Source organism: Polypterus senegalus, chromosome 10 (genome assembly GCF_016835505.1).
Source record: "Polypterus senegalus isolate Bchr_013 chromosome 10, ASM1683550v1, whole genome shotgun sequence".
NCBI lineage: Eukaryota > Metazoa > Chordata > Cladistia > Polypteriformes > Polypteridae > Polypterus > Polypterus senegalus.
In genome coordinates, this window is record NC_053163.1 from 137,544,898 (window position 1) to 137,561,408 (window position 16,511).

A 16,511-nucleotide genomic window follows, 5' to 3' on the forward strand; every position below is an offset into this window, starting at 1 on the left:
TTCAGGAACTCGGACTTTAAGTCCACACCTTCAGGAGTGCTCGATTTAGTTGCGTCGACCGTGATAACTCAATTGGTCATATTTATAATATAAATGTATTTATATAATACAATGATTTGCCACATTTCAGCACCACTGTGAATGTTAATTAGGTCCTTCTCTACGGGTTCCCCTGGCCCGCTACTCCGAGTTCGAACCCCCTTTTGTCTGCCCGTGTGGAATTTGCAAGTTCTCCGCATGTCCGTTAACAAGCCCGACGTGAGCCACTGTGCCCATTGCCTGGACTTGATCATGGATAGAACAATTCTCAAAGATTTACGGGATTTTTCGGCTGAATGTGAGTTTAACTAATTTCTGAATTTTTATTTAACGTATTCATAAAACCGAATAAGGACTCATTTCGCTAAACTGCGCGTTCAGAACAATCATCCTGGCAGCACTTTCTTTTTGTTTAAACAATTCTAACCAAGACTCCTAGAATCCCCATAGAATCTCATAGTGTCCCCGCTTCAAGTATGTAATGTATTTGCTGTCTAGATAGACGGTCCATTTGAACCTGAAACTGGATTTAATTAAATCTTCCGATGGATTTTGAATGCGCGATCCGCTGTGTCGAGCTCTCCTTGGCTACAACGTGTTGTGGAAATTTCCCACGATACCCACAAGGGAAGGGACCCGTCCGCACTAACGCCTCCTTGGCACTGAAGTATTGAAAGCTCGCGACGCTGCGCATCACGATGACTTGTGCTGTACAGATTTTTGAAAAATTTCCACTCAACTCTTCACCTCTTTTATGCTTTCTGGCCCCGCCCCTACCAGAACAGACCCGCCTCCTTTTCGCGAGTGGCTGCTCACGGACCTTTAAAGCCAAGCATTTCATCGGCTCGTTTCAGCTCTATCGCCGGGCTTGCACGAAGCTACAAGAAAAAAAAAACCTTCGGAAGACTTTGCGCGTCGTTTAAGCCGCACCGCTAAGAAGTGTAAGTTGTTACACGATCGGGGCCAAAGTGGCGGGATTCTTATTGCTCTTCCGCGTGTCGTTGTTCGCAGCTGCAAACATTCTGACAGAGTGCACGTCATTCATTCATGACGTTTAATCCTTATGGAGTGAGGTTCGCGCGCGCCCTGCATGAAGAACCGCTAGAACCACCCGCTCCATCCCCGGACCTACTGCCCTGGTTTTATGAGTTAATGTTCATTTGCTTTAAAAAAAAAAAAAAAAGTACACTCTTGTAACGAAGTGTACTCGCCTGAGATTACCGGTATGACCAATACAGGTCCTACCGAAGTCGCGCTTTCGCGAGCAACCTGATCTGACAATAATGGAGCGGCCAGGTTCCTGATTGGCCAAAGTCGTGCACGAGCACACACAACTACTGTAGCATTACAACTGCAACGCCAAACGCAACAGGCGATAACAGCATTGCTGCTATAACTCTAACCGCGCCCCGGTCACAAGTTGCAATCGGTGCATTCATAAGTCTTCTTGAAAATCGTCTAATTATGTTAACGAAGTTTGCTTGCCCGCCCGTTGCGTCCACGAGATAACGAATACGGGTCCTACCGATCACACGCGCGCACCAACGCCCTGATCTGACCGGAGTTAAACGGACACGAACGTCCCCACCTGTGAAAGACAATCACGAGCACATCCGATTACTTTGGCATAACTGCTGTAACTTTAAACTCGCCTCCGCGACGTGTTTGCATGCGTTTATTCATGGGGGCTACTCTGTTGGAAAAGTCTACTCATGTAATGAAGTTTACCCTGCCTGTCCGTCTCGTTTTACGAGATACACGTCTACCTGCTCTTCGGGTCCTACCGCTCATGCGCGTACACAAGCGTCCAGCAACGGGACTGAAATGGACACGAGCGTTGGGACTGGCCGAAGCTGTGCACGAGCGCGCTCAACTAATATGGCATTTTAGCTAAAACTCCACATACACCCGACGGCAATGACATCACTGCTATAGCCCCAAACACACCTCCGTGACATATTAGAATGTCCTAATTCATGACAGATCCACAGCATGCAAAAAGCATATCAGTGTAACAAAGCGTTTGTGAGATAACGAATTCCCACCCGGCCCTGAAGTCACTCCGATCACGCGCGCACACACGCATGTTCTATTCTGAACTGTACGGAAACGCACAAGAGTCCTGACCGGCACACCCGACCACAACGGCATTACAACTGAAATACACCCGACAGCAATGGCATCACTTTTACAATCCCAAACATACTTCGGCGACATACTGTAAGGCGTTTATTCTCCGGTCGTGTAAATGTGCTCAGTCTGAAGCGTTTTACGAAATAATGAACACCTTAGTCCTGAAGTCCTACCGGGCACGCGCACTTACATGGACATCCTGACAGGGCGAAAGCCACGCACGAGCACACCTGATGGCAATGGCATCACTGCTATAACCCCAAACACACCTCCGTGACTTTTCAGCTTCTCATCTTGAAAAGTCTTTTCACGTAATGAGGTCTGCTTGCCGCGTGTATGAGACTACGGAGAACTTGGTCCTGTAGTCCAACCGATCACGCACTCGTGCGCTAAGGCTGGCCAAAGCCGTGCACGAGCACAACCTCCAGCCAATTTCGCGATTGCTTTTCCCCAAGGCGCACCCATCTCGCCCCGACTCCTCCTCTTGCTGACGTGTGCGTATATTAAAGTAGTGGGCGGAGATGTGATCATTCCGAGCCCTAAGCTTTGCACCCCGTGTCCGTATCTCTCTCTTGCAGGTCTCCACTATGGCTGAACTCGTTCACGTCGACAGCCCCAACGTGCGCTACACCGACCAGTTCATAGAATCCAACTACTGTTACCAGATGAGCAGGGTCACACTGGAGAAAGGCGCTTACAAGGTATGACACCGGATCGCTACTTTTTTTATTATTATCGTTACTTTTTATTTGGCTGACTCCCTTACCCGAGGCAAGTTACATCTGAGATCCAATCTCTTTTGTTTTTCCAATTGGACCACAGACAAGTCACATGACTTGCTCATGGGCACACATTATCAGTAGTGAGATTTGAACCAACAACCTCAGGATTTCAAGTCCAAAGTCTTAACCACTACACCTAAGCGATGTGCATTTTCGTAATTTTTATTTGAAAGGTGCAAAGCTCCTTAGGTAAGCCTTTGTAGATGGCAAAGTAGTTCACCAGCCGGGCATCTGCCTAACTGGTGTCTTCCTTCACTGCATGCACAGACAGACCATGCAAAGTCCATAGGGGCATTAAAGGAGCTAGGGCTTGAATCCAAGTCTCTGGAGCTGGCACTTACCCCTGTGCCTCCAATATTTAGGATTTGTCAGGCAAACACCATTTTAGAGACATTGTTCATATCCTTCTCAAATGCCACCTTGTTTTTCACTGCCGCTGCCAAGCTGCCTTTTTTTTTGGGTGACTCTGCGGGTTGTTGGATAATCATGTACTCATTTCATAATATCCTTATTGACTCACACAGAGCAGCGAGTACACAGAATTTCGATGCACACCTGCAGAACCCCCCACATGTCCCAGCTCTGCAGATGCTACAAGTGACCACCTCTCAATCTGTCTGATTGCCTCTATCACCACAGGTGACTCCCTCTTCCATCAATTTCACGTTCCGGACCCAGAGAGCTGTCCCCAAGCTTGGTGTCATGCTGGTTGGATGGGGGGGAAATAATGGCACCACTGTGACGGCAGCCGTGCTGGCTAACCAGTTAGGCCTGTCCTGGAGAACCAAGAACGGGATGCAGGTAAGCTGGAGTTTATTTACGCTGGCAGCTTTGGGTGCTGTGGGTTCTCCTACTTGGCAGAGTTTCTGTTGCTTGAGGTACATCTCATCATTCTGGTGGGCTTGTCCTTTCTTTATAGAGGGTGGTGATGGGGGGTGTGGGGGATTACGTTCATCATCTGTTGTTTTTTTTCTGCCACCTGCCAGGATGTTTCTGAGTTTTGACATCAGGCACCCACCAGACCCTCATTATTAATTTATGGAGCTTTATCTTCCTAGTTGAGGGGGGTCCTTGGATGTCAAACCCTGCTATTTTTTATTTTTGTTTTTCTTGTCAGACCCACTTTGTAATTTTGGCAGAGCAAATTCACCCCCAATGGTTAAGGAGGTCGACAAACACAAAACCACATTAGTAGGGTTATGCGTACCGCTGGCCCACTCATTGTTATTTTGTTCAGCACAAGAACTGGACTGAAAAGTCCCGGTGTGGGTTGGGATTGCATTGTTGATGCAGCTCTCTTTGTTTTTTTTTATTTTTGAATGCAGGTCCTTCATCTGCCATTGAGTATTTAATTTATTACAGTTCTGCCCTTCCAGAGGGGTGTGGTGCCATAACCTGGCTTCTACAGTATTAACTGCCTTGATGGTGCATCTCTTCTTATACTTTTCTTTCTGTATTCAAATTGTCCTGTAAAACTACATTTTACCACTAGAGGGCAGCATTGCTCAGGTACAACACACCTACTTTTGCCCCACACAGAATTTTTTCCTTACTGGGAAGCCAAATTGGCAGGTCATGGTCTACCTTACCATATTGGTGGTGGTGTAGAACTGGTTTGCAGTTCTATTTATATTTTTGAGTGCAGCTTCACTCATCCCCCCCTGCACCCAAAACACACACACACACACATTCTACAGCTCCCTGCCACAGCACATCAGCCATTGCTCCACTTCTAATTTACTTTCAATAAGAAACATGATTGCCAACATACAGGCTTACCCTTACCATGCTGGCTGGTATAGGTGTGAAAGTTGGGAGTGTGCATCTGGTGTTTTTTTTTTTTGGTAACATCCCCCTACCAATCATTGTGTCATTTATCATCTTCACACAATAGCATGATCTACTGTAGGCCATTGGAAATCACCCGTCTCTCTTTTTTTGAGGCCTTTACTCATTGAATACTTGTTACTTGTAATTCCTTTCTTCTCCACCGGAGGGCACACTTTTCCAGGTGCAGCACCCTGACCCCAACATTGAGTCATTCTTAATTTTCCTTCCTTCCACTAGGGGACAGGATAGTGATGTTGTGGTCTACCTTAGCATGTTGGTGCTGGTGGGGTCACGTGAATTTGTGAGTGTAGCTCCTTTATCTAAGGTGAATGCAGGTTGCCCCTAATCTCATTCAGTCACTCATTTAGTGAATCAGAGCCCGACTGTATCTCTTGCTCTCTCTTTTTGGTATTTTCCCCGTTTAATATTATAATACTATCCATCCATCCATCATCCAACCCGCTATATCCTAACTACTCACGGGGGTCTGCTGGAGCCAATCCCAGCCAACACAGGGCACAGGGCAGGAAACAAACCCTGGGCAGGGCGCCAGCCCACCACAGGGCACACACACACACCCACACACCAAGTACACACTAGGGACAATTTAGGATCGCCAATCCACCTAACTAGCATGTCTTTGGACTGTGGAAGAGTGCCCGGAGGAAACCCATGCAGACACGGGGAGAACATGCAACTTCCATGCAGGGAGGACCTGGGAAGTGAACGTGGGTCTCCTAACTGCGAGGCAGCAGCGCTACCCACTGCGCCACCGTGCCGCCCGATTTAATACTAGTTACCTGTAATTCATTTCTTCTCCACTGGGGGGCACGCTTTTCTATGTATGGCATACCTCTCATTGTCCCACTCATAATTTTCCTTCCACTAAGGAGGTGTTGGATGGCATTTTGTGATCTCTCTTACCATGTTGGCGCTAGTGAGGCGAGGTGATTTTTTTCTTTTTGTCCTTAAATGCAAGTTCTCCAGACTCCCCACACCAGGCATTGTTCCACTTATTAGCTATAAAATTAAAACCCCAGGACAAGGTCTCGCCTAATAGTTGGAGATGTACTTCATTCTCTTTTTTAGTATTTTCTTCATAGAATACTAGCCAGCCAGCCATTCTCCAACCCACTATATCCTAACTACAGGGTCACGGGTGGTCTGCTGGAGCCAATCCCAGCCAACTCAGGGCACAAGGCAGGAAACAAACCCCGGGCAGGGCGCCAGCCCACCGCAGGACGCACACACTAGGAACAATTTAGAATCGCCAATGCACCTAACCTGCATGTCTTTGGACTGTGGGAGGATACCCACGCAGACACGGGGAGAACATGCAAACTCCACACAGGGAGGACCCGGGAAGCAAACGCGGGTCTCCTAACTGGGAGGCAGCAGCGCTACCACTGCGCCACCGTGCCGCCCTCATAGAATACTAGTGCCAGAAATTCCCTTCTACCCCACTGGAGGGCAGGATTTCCCACATTCAGTACACCTAACTTTATCCTACTGCACCAGGATTAAGGATTGTCATGGCTTACCTTATCTTGTTGGTGAGTTTGGGGTGATGTGTGAATATGGTGCTCAGTGTAGTTGCTCTAAGCTCTCAATGGTCATTGTCTTCCCAGTGATGATATTGTCCACCCTGCTTCATTAGGGTGCATCTTTCCCTGTCTGTCTCTCTTCAACATCCTAGTGAAACACAAGGACATCTGGTCGCATGCGTTTCTCTGTCTTTGTTGTTCTTGCATTCTGTACCCTTCATTTGACACTTACTGGATTGCACTGCACTTCTTCTTCTTCTTCATCATGCCATCAGACACCGCAATTTGACTGATGTTCAGCAGATGTTGTCAGTCTTCTTTTTCTTTCCACCATCACTTTGCCATTAGAAGCCCATAAGTGCTGGCTGATGCTACCTGACATTTTTTGAATTTTAAGGACATATTGGATCATAAAGTTTCAGGATAATGAAGATCAAACCAAGGTTCTAACCCCAGTAGCTACTTGCAGACCTCTGTTCACATGCATTTCTCTGTCATTCCTGCATTCTGCACTTCCAGTGACATCTTCTTCTTTGTATTATGGTGTCCCTCATCATGACATCAGCCTCTGTAATTTGCTTGACACTCTCCAGATGTTGCTGCTTTTCTGTTTCTTTTGTCTATGACGTTGCTGTAAGAATCCCATGAGTGCAGGCCAGTTTGCTGAGGTTGCTGCTACTTTAATTTTTTTGAATTACCAGAACACATCAGATGATAACCTTTTGATCAAGACCAAGATCAACGTTCTAGCAACAGTAGTGGTACTCACATGACAGATGGGGTATGTAAAAGTTAGGGCACCCTTCTTTAAAATGTCTGTTACTGTGAATAGTTAAGTGAGCAGAAGATGAGCTGATTACCAAAAGGCATGAAGCTAAAGGTGACACATTTCTTTAATATTTTTGGCACAATTACATTAGAATTTCCATCACTCACAGGTACAAAACACCACAAAATAAGAAAGGCCTGAAGCTAAAGTTTGAGCGTCTGACAAGCTCTGTACTTAGTAAGACCCCCTTTGGCACAAATCACAGCTCGTCAACACCATTTTGTAGCCAGCTAAGACTCTTTGAGTTCTTACTTGGGGTATTTTCACCCATTTGACCTGCAAACGACTTGTAATTCTACAAGATTTGGTTGTCTTGTATGCGCCGCTCTTTTGTGGTCCATCTACAGATTTTCAATATTGTTTAGGTCGGGGACTGTGAGGGTCTTGGCAGAACTGCTAGCTGGCACCTCATGAGGTATTCCAATGTAGACTTTGAGGTTTGTTTCGGATCGTGATTTTGTTGTAGGACCCATCCTCTTTTTCACAAATGGTGTGATGTTTGCTTCCAGAATTTGTTGGTATTTATTTGAATTCATTCTTCCCACTGCCAGCGACATGTTACCTGTGCCACTGGCTACAACACAATCAATCAATCAATCAATCAACATTTATTTATATAGCACATATTCATACAAAAAAAATGTAGCTCAAAGTGCTTTACAAAATGAATAGAGAAATAGAAGACACAATAAAAAATAAACATAAGTCAACATTAATTAACATAGAATAAGAGTAAGGTCCGATGGCCAGGATGGACAGAAAAAACAAAAAAAACTCCAAAAGCTGGAGAAAAAAAAAATCTGTAGGGGTTCCAGACCACGAGACCGCCCAGTCCCCTCTGGGCAATCTACCTAACATTAGTCAAACAGTCCTCTTTGTATTTAGGGTTTTCATGGAAGGACCTGATGATGATGGTCACGTAGACTTCTGGCTTTCAGTCCATCAATGTTGGTGCATCAGGATGCTTTGAGTAGGTGGTGGTGGCGCAGGCCCACAAAGCCCAAAGCCTGATCAATCCACCACCATGTTTAATAGTTGGAGACGTGGTCTTTTTCTGAAGTTCGGCCCCCTTTTTTCTCCAAACGTAGCTATGCACATTGTGGCCAGACCTCAGAACTTGTTTCCAAAGGGTGTCAGGCTTGTTTAGATGTTCATTTGTAACTTCAGGCTCTGAATTTTGTTGTCTGGGACGCAGGAAAGGTTTTCTTCTGTTGACTCCACCATGAAGGTCTTATTTGTTCAGGTGTTGCTGCACAGTAGAACAGAGCACCACCACCCCAATCTTACTGAAGGACTTTTGCAGTCAAACAGAGGGTTTTATTTCTCTTTGTGGTAATCCAACGAGCAGTTCTTTCAGACCACAACTTGACCTCCACCATTTAACTGCCATTTCTCAGTAACATTATGAACTGAGGAAAGAGCTGCCTGAAAACGCTTTGCTGTCTTCCTGTAGCCTTCTCTAGCTTTGTGGGCTTCAATTATTTTATTTTTCAGAGTGCTGGGCAGCAGCTTAGAGGAGCCCAAGGCTGTTCATTGTTGGGACGTTTTAAGGAGTCAGAATTTATGCAGCTTTGCAAGTTGCATCACCTTAAGTTTCCTAAGAATGACTGTGAACAAACCACCAACGTACTAGCGAGCTGATGAAGGTCTGAGACGACCTTGGGAAAAGTTAACTGCAATCTCAAATATCTTGGGGTGCCTAGACCTTTACATTTTACATTGATATGACTCAGCGAGTGGCAGCCTTTCCAGCAGCTCCGTGTACGACTTTATCTTTCTACCTTTTTCTCTATTTTTCTCTATTTCACTGATCACTCCTACCACTTTCTTTTATGTGGACTTGTTCCCTGGACACTTTTTACTACTTTTACTACTTGGAGATGGATTTTTACACGCCGAGACTCGTCTATTCAGGTAGTCAACTTCAAGCGTTGAGAACAAAGGCCCGCGCCGGTGTGGTTCCCGATTTACCTGACGAGGTAAGAAGGTCGTATCGTGGCAGCAGAGCTAGCGCTAAGCTAAAAGCTAAGTGGCTAGCGAGAAATTGGCGTTTCAACAGGGAAGAGAATGCCTGCCACAACAGGGTCACTGACTTTCCAGATGGAACTGAATACTAGGAACATTGGCTTTGTAGATATCTATGAACCTATCTATCAATCTATCTATCTATCTATCTAGATAATGTCAGGTCAGAAATATCATGATGGGTGGACCCCTCCTATATTAGGAATGCAGACTGCAAAAATGTCGGAGAGGCTTGCGTCTGAAGGTGACTGAAAGTTGTCGAAAATGGAGGTACTCGTGTGGAGGTATACGATTAGTCTTCAAGGCGTTGGAACATGATGGCAAGCCTAACAAGTAAAACTGCAACGACTCCTTTGTTGATGCTAGAAATATTAATAAACACGGTTTCTTGTGTAATTTTTAGGAATTTATTAAAAGTGTATAGTGACCTTTGGGACACCCTGTATTAACGTGTTTGTGTAGAAGCCAAGGCGTTATGCGTCGGCGTCAATCACTGTGAACAATTTTCGTTAATCTCAGTTTCAAACAAGGATTCAGAGAAAGTAAAGATTACCATTAAGATTCAGTTTTACAGGTGTTACAATTGAAAACTCCTGTCTACTATGAGCTGACATGGGACAAAAATACAATTTTAATAATTAGTCATTAAACTTTATGCAGGGATTGGCGAATATGTATGTAAGCTTAATACATAATAACAGGAGTCTGATAGACATCTTATGTTGTAATAAAGTGAATGTGTCTGTCTGAGCCGGCAAAATGGTGAATGGCAAACCCCTGCTTCATTATAAGGGTCTCAGCTTGTTTCCTCAGCTGGAGGTTCTCCTCTCTGAGAGACATGTTCTCACTAAGCGTTAGGTCGACAAGCGCTGGATCTGAGCCGAAGCGTAGTTGTGGTCCTCAAGGATTTTATCATCCTCCTCTTTGCCTAATGTTTCATCCTTCGTCGGTCGCTTTCTTCTCTCCCAACCCCCAGGGGCCTCATACATAACGCCATGTGTAGAATTCACACTAAAACATGGCGTACGGACAAAAGTGGAATTGTGCGTATGCACAAAAAATCCAAATGCATAAATCTGTGCATATGCCAACTTCCACATTCTTCCACTCCATAAATCCCAGTCTGCGCGAAAAGTAACGCATGTGTATGCACCTGCTGCCATTCCCAAACTCCTCCCAGAATTACGCCTCTTTGAATATGCAAATCATTATAAATAGCCCTTAAGCTTAGCATTCTGTTAAAAGGCAATGGCAAAAGCATGAGGGGAAATAGAAGAATTTCAGTGAATACCAAGTGGAATCAAAGAAAAACGTACTATTTGTTGGTTTAAACAGCAGTATAAACAACAAAAGGAAGTTGATCGAGTGACATAGAGTGTCGGAGAAACTCGGAAGCTCAAGTTCACAAAGTCGCACAGTACCCAAAATAAAAAGAAGTTGTCAGATTTCAAACTCGCCGTGAAAAGGTGAGTCGCAACCCACCGTCTGAGTGTCATATGAAAGCTTATTAGGGTACAGAGAAAAGAAAAAAAAGATACACAGTGAGAAAAAAGCACGAAATGTCAACTTTAATCTCGAAATTTCCCCTTTAATCACGTAGTTTATTTTGTCATTAAAGTAGAATATCATAATCTTTAAATCGATTAATTTACTAGTTTCTTAAATCCCATCGTAACTACAGTATCACATTAAATGCTTTGTTTTGTATTTGTTCTTCTATGTGCTCTATGTGTGTGAATCACAACATGCTTCTTAAATGGGCTTTCTCTTCAACCGACAGGACACAGAATCCATTACATTTGTGATATTACAGCTCTCTGAATAATTAAAATACTGAGCCGTATACTTTATATCATTTTCATGATGATAGGAGTTAAAGCATGTTATTAAACTTGGGAACACGGTGGCACAGTGACAGTGACGAGCTGGCACCCTGTACAGAGATTGTTCCTGCTACCCGCAAAATGCTTGCTGTGCTATGATTCCTTTCTCCAAGTAACCAATTGCCTCACAATCAGCTCTGTAATAGACGTTAAGCCATTTGTAAGCTTAGAACGCTGATTCTTCAAAACTTTCAAGGAACTTTGAAATATCTTTGTAGTACATGTTTAATTATTCTATCCATTGTCGCACCAGCCCCAGCAAGAATACAGAACAATCTCTGAACTAGCCGTGTCCTGACATGTTTTAATTATTAACAATATAGATTATTTAAATGATGTTAAAATTGTATCTGTATAATGTAATAAACATATTTTGCTGAATTTCATCTTAAAAATGATATCGTCATCATATGTAAATATGCGCTTTATAAAGCGGCTCAGGTTGTGAGATATTATAACTATAGTGCAAGTTTACAGTGAGGTGATTGTACTTATAAGTACAAACCGTTCTACAAGGAGCACTTGATGGACTGATTGAGTGCGTTTAGAGCTCTTGGGATTAAACTGTTTCGAACCGCGAGGTCCATACAGGAAAGGCTCTAAGGCGTTTGTTGCATGAGAGCAGTTCAATAGGCAGCATGGCTGAGGCAGTGTGTGCTTGATGCTGTATACCAATAATTCTCTTTCCGATCAGCTGCTGTACAGCTGTGATTCCACACTCAGATACTGAGGGATAAATACTCCGAGTTGTGCAGTGAAAATAACAGCGCTAAAGCAGCTACGGTATTTGGAATAGTTTGGCCATTCCTTGCACCATTATATTGTTACTGGTTAATTACAGTCAGATGCCTTAAACTAATAAACAACATGCGGTTAATTTCAGTGTATTTATAAAGTCAGGGATGTGCATCTAAAAAAGAAAGGGAAACCACACTGGAACAGTAGCAGTGCTTTGACGCTGGGTGCCAACAGTTTGCAAAACCGAAAGGAGAACTTGCGTACACCAGAGCGTGAGCTAGCGTGAAAATGTGTGTGGCTTTACACCAAGTTTAGGTTTTATACATCACGATGCGAGTGTGGAAACGGGCTAACGCAACATTTTTGTGTGTACGCACCGTTTATACATGAGACTCCTGGTCTTGAAAGTGGAATGGAGAAATTGTTCCCCTCGATCAACGTAGGGGCCGCTCCCTTCTCGTCTCGTGAAAATCACCTTTTTTAAAAAACTGGCTACAAAATCGGGTATGGGGACTAACTGTAAAGCTCTCTTTCTGGATAACGATGATCCATTTAAATCAGACTTCTGTATCGTAGGGAAAAGCATGAAAACAAAATGCTTTGTTGTACTTCCTGGACGCTGAACATAAAGGTTCACAACACTGTTCAGCTCTAGAGCTATCTGTACGCTGAAACTTCAGCTTCTTTTTCTTCTTACAATTAAACAAAAATCACAAGTGCAGTGTGGACAGCGGAGGTGACTGAGCTGGCTGGGATTTCACTGGAAGTACGTCAGCACTACTGTGTGCAATATGGAGAATTATAGAAAACAAAAACAATATACTAATCATGCATAAAATGCTGAAAAGAAATGTCATCTTTACATTTTTGCCTTTTACAGCTGTTAGAATGATTTAATAATATTTGCTATCTCTTGCCCTTTGTGCACCTTCAGTGCCTTTCCTTGGTATTTGCTTGTGTCTGAACCTCTCTTGACCAGCGCTTCCTCGCTCAAGTGCGTTCTCGTAAAGCCCTCTTCTCAGACTCTTATTTTCGAAGCACCTTTCTCACCTCCTGTCTGGTTTTAGACTTCTTGTCTTTGAAGACAAACTCTCTCAGCACCTTTACTCCTCCTCTTTCATTGCATCATCAGAGCCAAACTGACCAATCAGAGGTGACTGAGCACACAGGCCCTAGTGTTTTATTTAGTAGATAGATGATTGTCTTCGAGTGGCACTCACTATGTAGTTCTGCTCTTCATTACTGGAGGGTGGCATCACTCAGACTGAACACATAACTGGGGTCACTTAATACAACTTGCTCCTGGGGAGTTGTGGTCAGGAATGTAGCCAGGCGTTCATCTTGGAGAACAGGTATGGAAAGAGCAGTGATAATTCCATCTATGATCAATCGGTTAGAACTGTCATAAAATATTTTTTAAACCTACCGCCACCCACCTACTACAGGTGTCAGGTTTGGCTGACACATCTTTATATATTGTTTTTTTTTTTTTTCATGCAGACCTAGGCCGCTCTCACTGTTATGTCTTCTCCTGTCATATTTTCCCAGTTGAGGTCTCTTTTACTTTCCATCTGTCTTGGGTCTATACTGATTTATTGGTGGAATTCAGATAACTTTAGTCATCAGTTCTGATTGATGTTTTTCTTTAATTCTAATCCTCGGGTGCGGTTGTTTTACATCTTCTTTTACTTCTTCTTCCATCTTTTCCCACTTGTATGTGGGGTGATGTGCCTGATCAGCCTTCTCCATACAGCTCGATCCTGCACCTCCTTGCCAGTCCAGCCCTTTTCCTTCAAGTCTTTTTACTTTCTCTTCCCCTGTACATCCATTCCTTTTACTCACATATTCTTTGTCTCCTCATCGTGTTTTCAATGTTTTCCATGTGGTAAAGTGAGGACCGTGGCTGATCTGCATTTTTTTAAATAAATAATCGCCGCTTTCGCGTCTTGGTAGGAGGGGGTGCAGTAGCGTGGCGAGAGGGGTTCCCAGATGCCATGTGGGAGCGGACAGCCCAACACTTACATGTACAAGTTGTGACAGATTGGGTCCGCTATCTCTCCCTTGAACCCTTGTCCAATACGTCAGATACAATTTATTTAAACTGCACAGTGCACAATGCACCCTACTCTCCACAATACTCATATAATTACATAATACTCAATACAATAACAATCCTCCACTCCCAGACGCGTTGCCACCCTTCCATCCAGCTCAGCTTGCCATCTGGGAGTTCCCAGAGTCCTTTTATACTCCCTGACCCGGAAGTGTTCCAATCCCCAGTCCATGTGATCTCCTATCACCTCCAGGTCAGATCAAAAGTCCTTTTCGTCACCCTGGAAGCACGTCATTCCCCTTATCCATGTGACTCAGACGTACTTCCGGGGCGTAAGGCAATTACTCGTTGTTCCTCCCTGCAGTGTCTCCTAGCGGCCCCCATGGTATCCAGCAGGGCTGTGCATAAAGACTCCAATGTCCATGATGCCCTGCTGGTCTTCGGGGCACCTCCATACTGCAGGGAGGGCTCCACCTGGCGGCGTGGGGGTATTGGCCGGGATGAACAGTTGGCCGTACATCACAAGGTGTAGGATCATCCGGGACCTGCTAATCAACACAGCTGTGCCACGTCCCCATTTTAAAAGGGGATGTGCGAGTGCAAGGAGGAGAATCAGGAATTGGGAAGAATCAAGAAAAGACGGAGGCTACATGGAGAAAGAACTATTTATTTGGACACTGTTATAATTTGTTTTTAGTAAAAACACTGAATACTTCTGCACCTTCCCCTTGCTTCACGTGGTGTCCTCATTTGCCATTCTAATTCCCTTCATGAATATCGACAGTGTCGGGATCGAGAGGCTCCCAATTGAGAAGAGGGAGCATGGAGCCAGACCCACACCGTCACTTTCCAACCTACATTCCTGTACTTTCTTAGCTATCTCTCCTTCTTTTGTTGTAACTCTGATCGTCTCATTTCTTATTCTATTCTTTTTTTGTAACTCCACACAACCATCTCAACATTCTTATTTCTGCCACATCCAACTTCTCTTGGACTCCCTCTACAGCACATGCCTCAGCTCCATATCTCATTGGTGGTCTTACCACTCTCTTAAAACACCTTACCTTTAACCTTCATCTTCTTTGATCACATAATACTCCTGACATCTTCTTCCAGTTCTTCCATCCACACTGCACTCTGTGGGCTGTTTCTGCATCTAATTTCCCATTTTGGACCACCACTGGTCCTAGGGGGGCAAACTGTGCTGGCCTTACTGCTGCTCTCCATGTCTGCACAGATCAGAGAGACTATGTGGAGAATGACATTGCTGCCTCCCTTCTCCTCATCTTGTGCCTTATTGTGCCTCGTTACTAATTCAGTTTTTGTGTTTCTTACCCTCAGCATGCCAACTACTTTGGCTCCTTATTCCAGGCCTCTACAGTTTGTCTGGGCACAGGCCCAAATGCGGACGTCTATGTGCCCTTCAGAGATCTTCTACCAATGGTTCATCCCAATAACATTGTCTTTGATGGTAAGTCCCATTTTGAAGCTGATCTGTGGGGTAAGCGACCTGTGACTCCTATGACATGTCTGAGGTCATCTGCCCCCTTTTTCCTTTTGTAGGCTGGGATATCTCCTCACTGAATTTGGCAGCGGCCATGGAGCGTGCTCAGGTCCTCGACTGGGCTTTACAGGAGCAGCTGAGACCTCACATGGAAAAGTTGCGGCCTCGAGCCTCCATTTACATTCCAGAGTTCATTGCAGCGAATCAGGAGGAGCGGGCAGACAATGTCTTGAAGGGGAGCATGGCACAGCAGGTAGACTCCAGGATGTTCATTTGGATGTGTTTGAGTCACAGAAAGGAAACCTACCTCTACTGGGACCTGAATTCATGTCCCAGCCAGGACTTTCTGGAGTTTGTATGTTCTGTGTGTGCGTGCGTGTGGGTGTGTGTGTATGGGTGGGTTCCCAAGGTTACCATAAACGTATATTAGAAATGTAACACTTGTCACAAAAAGCAGACACAAGGTTTGGGACTCCACTTGGGTAATATTGCCTGGCTGCAAGAGTAAATTGCTAGCACTGATGTGCTCAGAACAGAGTCCAAAACAGAACTGATTAGGTTAGTCAAATATGGTGGCTTTAAAAGGCCAGAAAAGGAAGTGAAGTCATCAAGGGCAGAAGCAGAAGGGTCCTCTTCCATAGGTTTAGACCCGGATATGACGTCATCAAAGGGCCAGAACTGGAAGTCTCTTCAGTCATGGGTTCGTCACTGGAAGTGATGCCATCCAAGGGTCCGCAAACTGGAAGTGACATCATTAGGGCCAGGCGGAATTTCCTGTGAACGGTCTGAAGGAAAGTGAGAAAAAATGTCAGTGCACTCTGCCACCCCTGGTCTGGCATGGAAATACTCTCCTTTAGACCCTTTAGCTGCCTCCCATACATAACACACTATATTTAAACACTAGATAGATAGATAAATACTTTATTAATCCCAAGGGGATATTCACATACTCCAGCAGCAGCATACTGATAAAAACCAATATAAAATTAAACAGTGATAACAATGCAGGTAAAACAGACAATAACTTTGCATAATGTACTATTATATACTGTATGTCTCTAATGTGATGGTTAGAATCATCAAAATGAAAACCCATCAATAAATGACCAGTCTCACCAGTACATAGGCCCACAGAACAATCTCTGTCTCTT

The 16,511-nt window shown here is 44.4% G+C and overlaps 1 protein-coding gene across 1 annotated transcript; it reads left to right on the plus strand.

Moving 5' to 3' along the window:
- Window positions 1-865: 865 nt before the first annotated feature.
- On the plus strand, window positions 866-15,887 carry LOC120537698 (inositol-3-phosphate synthase 1-A-like). Its single transcript, XM_039766821.1, has 5 exons — window positions 866-980; window positions 2,751-2,873; window positions 3,594-3,755; window positions 15,198-15,327; window positions 15,420-15,887. Exons 2-5 carry the CDS (start codon window positions 2,760-2,762, stop codon window positions 15,788-15,790), a joined length of 777 nt encoding a protein of 258 aa, XP_039622755.1. The 5' UTR covers window positions 866-980; window positions 2,751-2,759; the 3' UTR covers window positions 15,791-15,887.
- Window positions 15,888-16,511: the final 624 nt, after the last annotated feature.

Coding starts and splice junctions, on each gene's coding strand:
- LOC120537698 (XM_039766821.1), top strand. CDS start 2,760: ATGGCTGAACTCGTTCACGTCGACAGCCCCAACGTGCGCTACACCGAC. Junction 3,756..15,197: donor GAACCAAGAACGGGATGCAG/GTAAGCTGGAGT, acceptor TCTTACCCTCAG/CATGCCAACTACTTTGGCTC. Junction 15,328..15,419: donor CAATAACATTGTCTTTGATG/GTAAGTCCCATT, acceptor TTCCTTTTGTAG/GCTGGGATATCTCCTCACTG.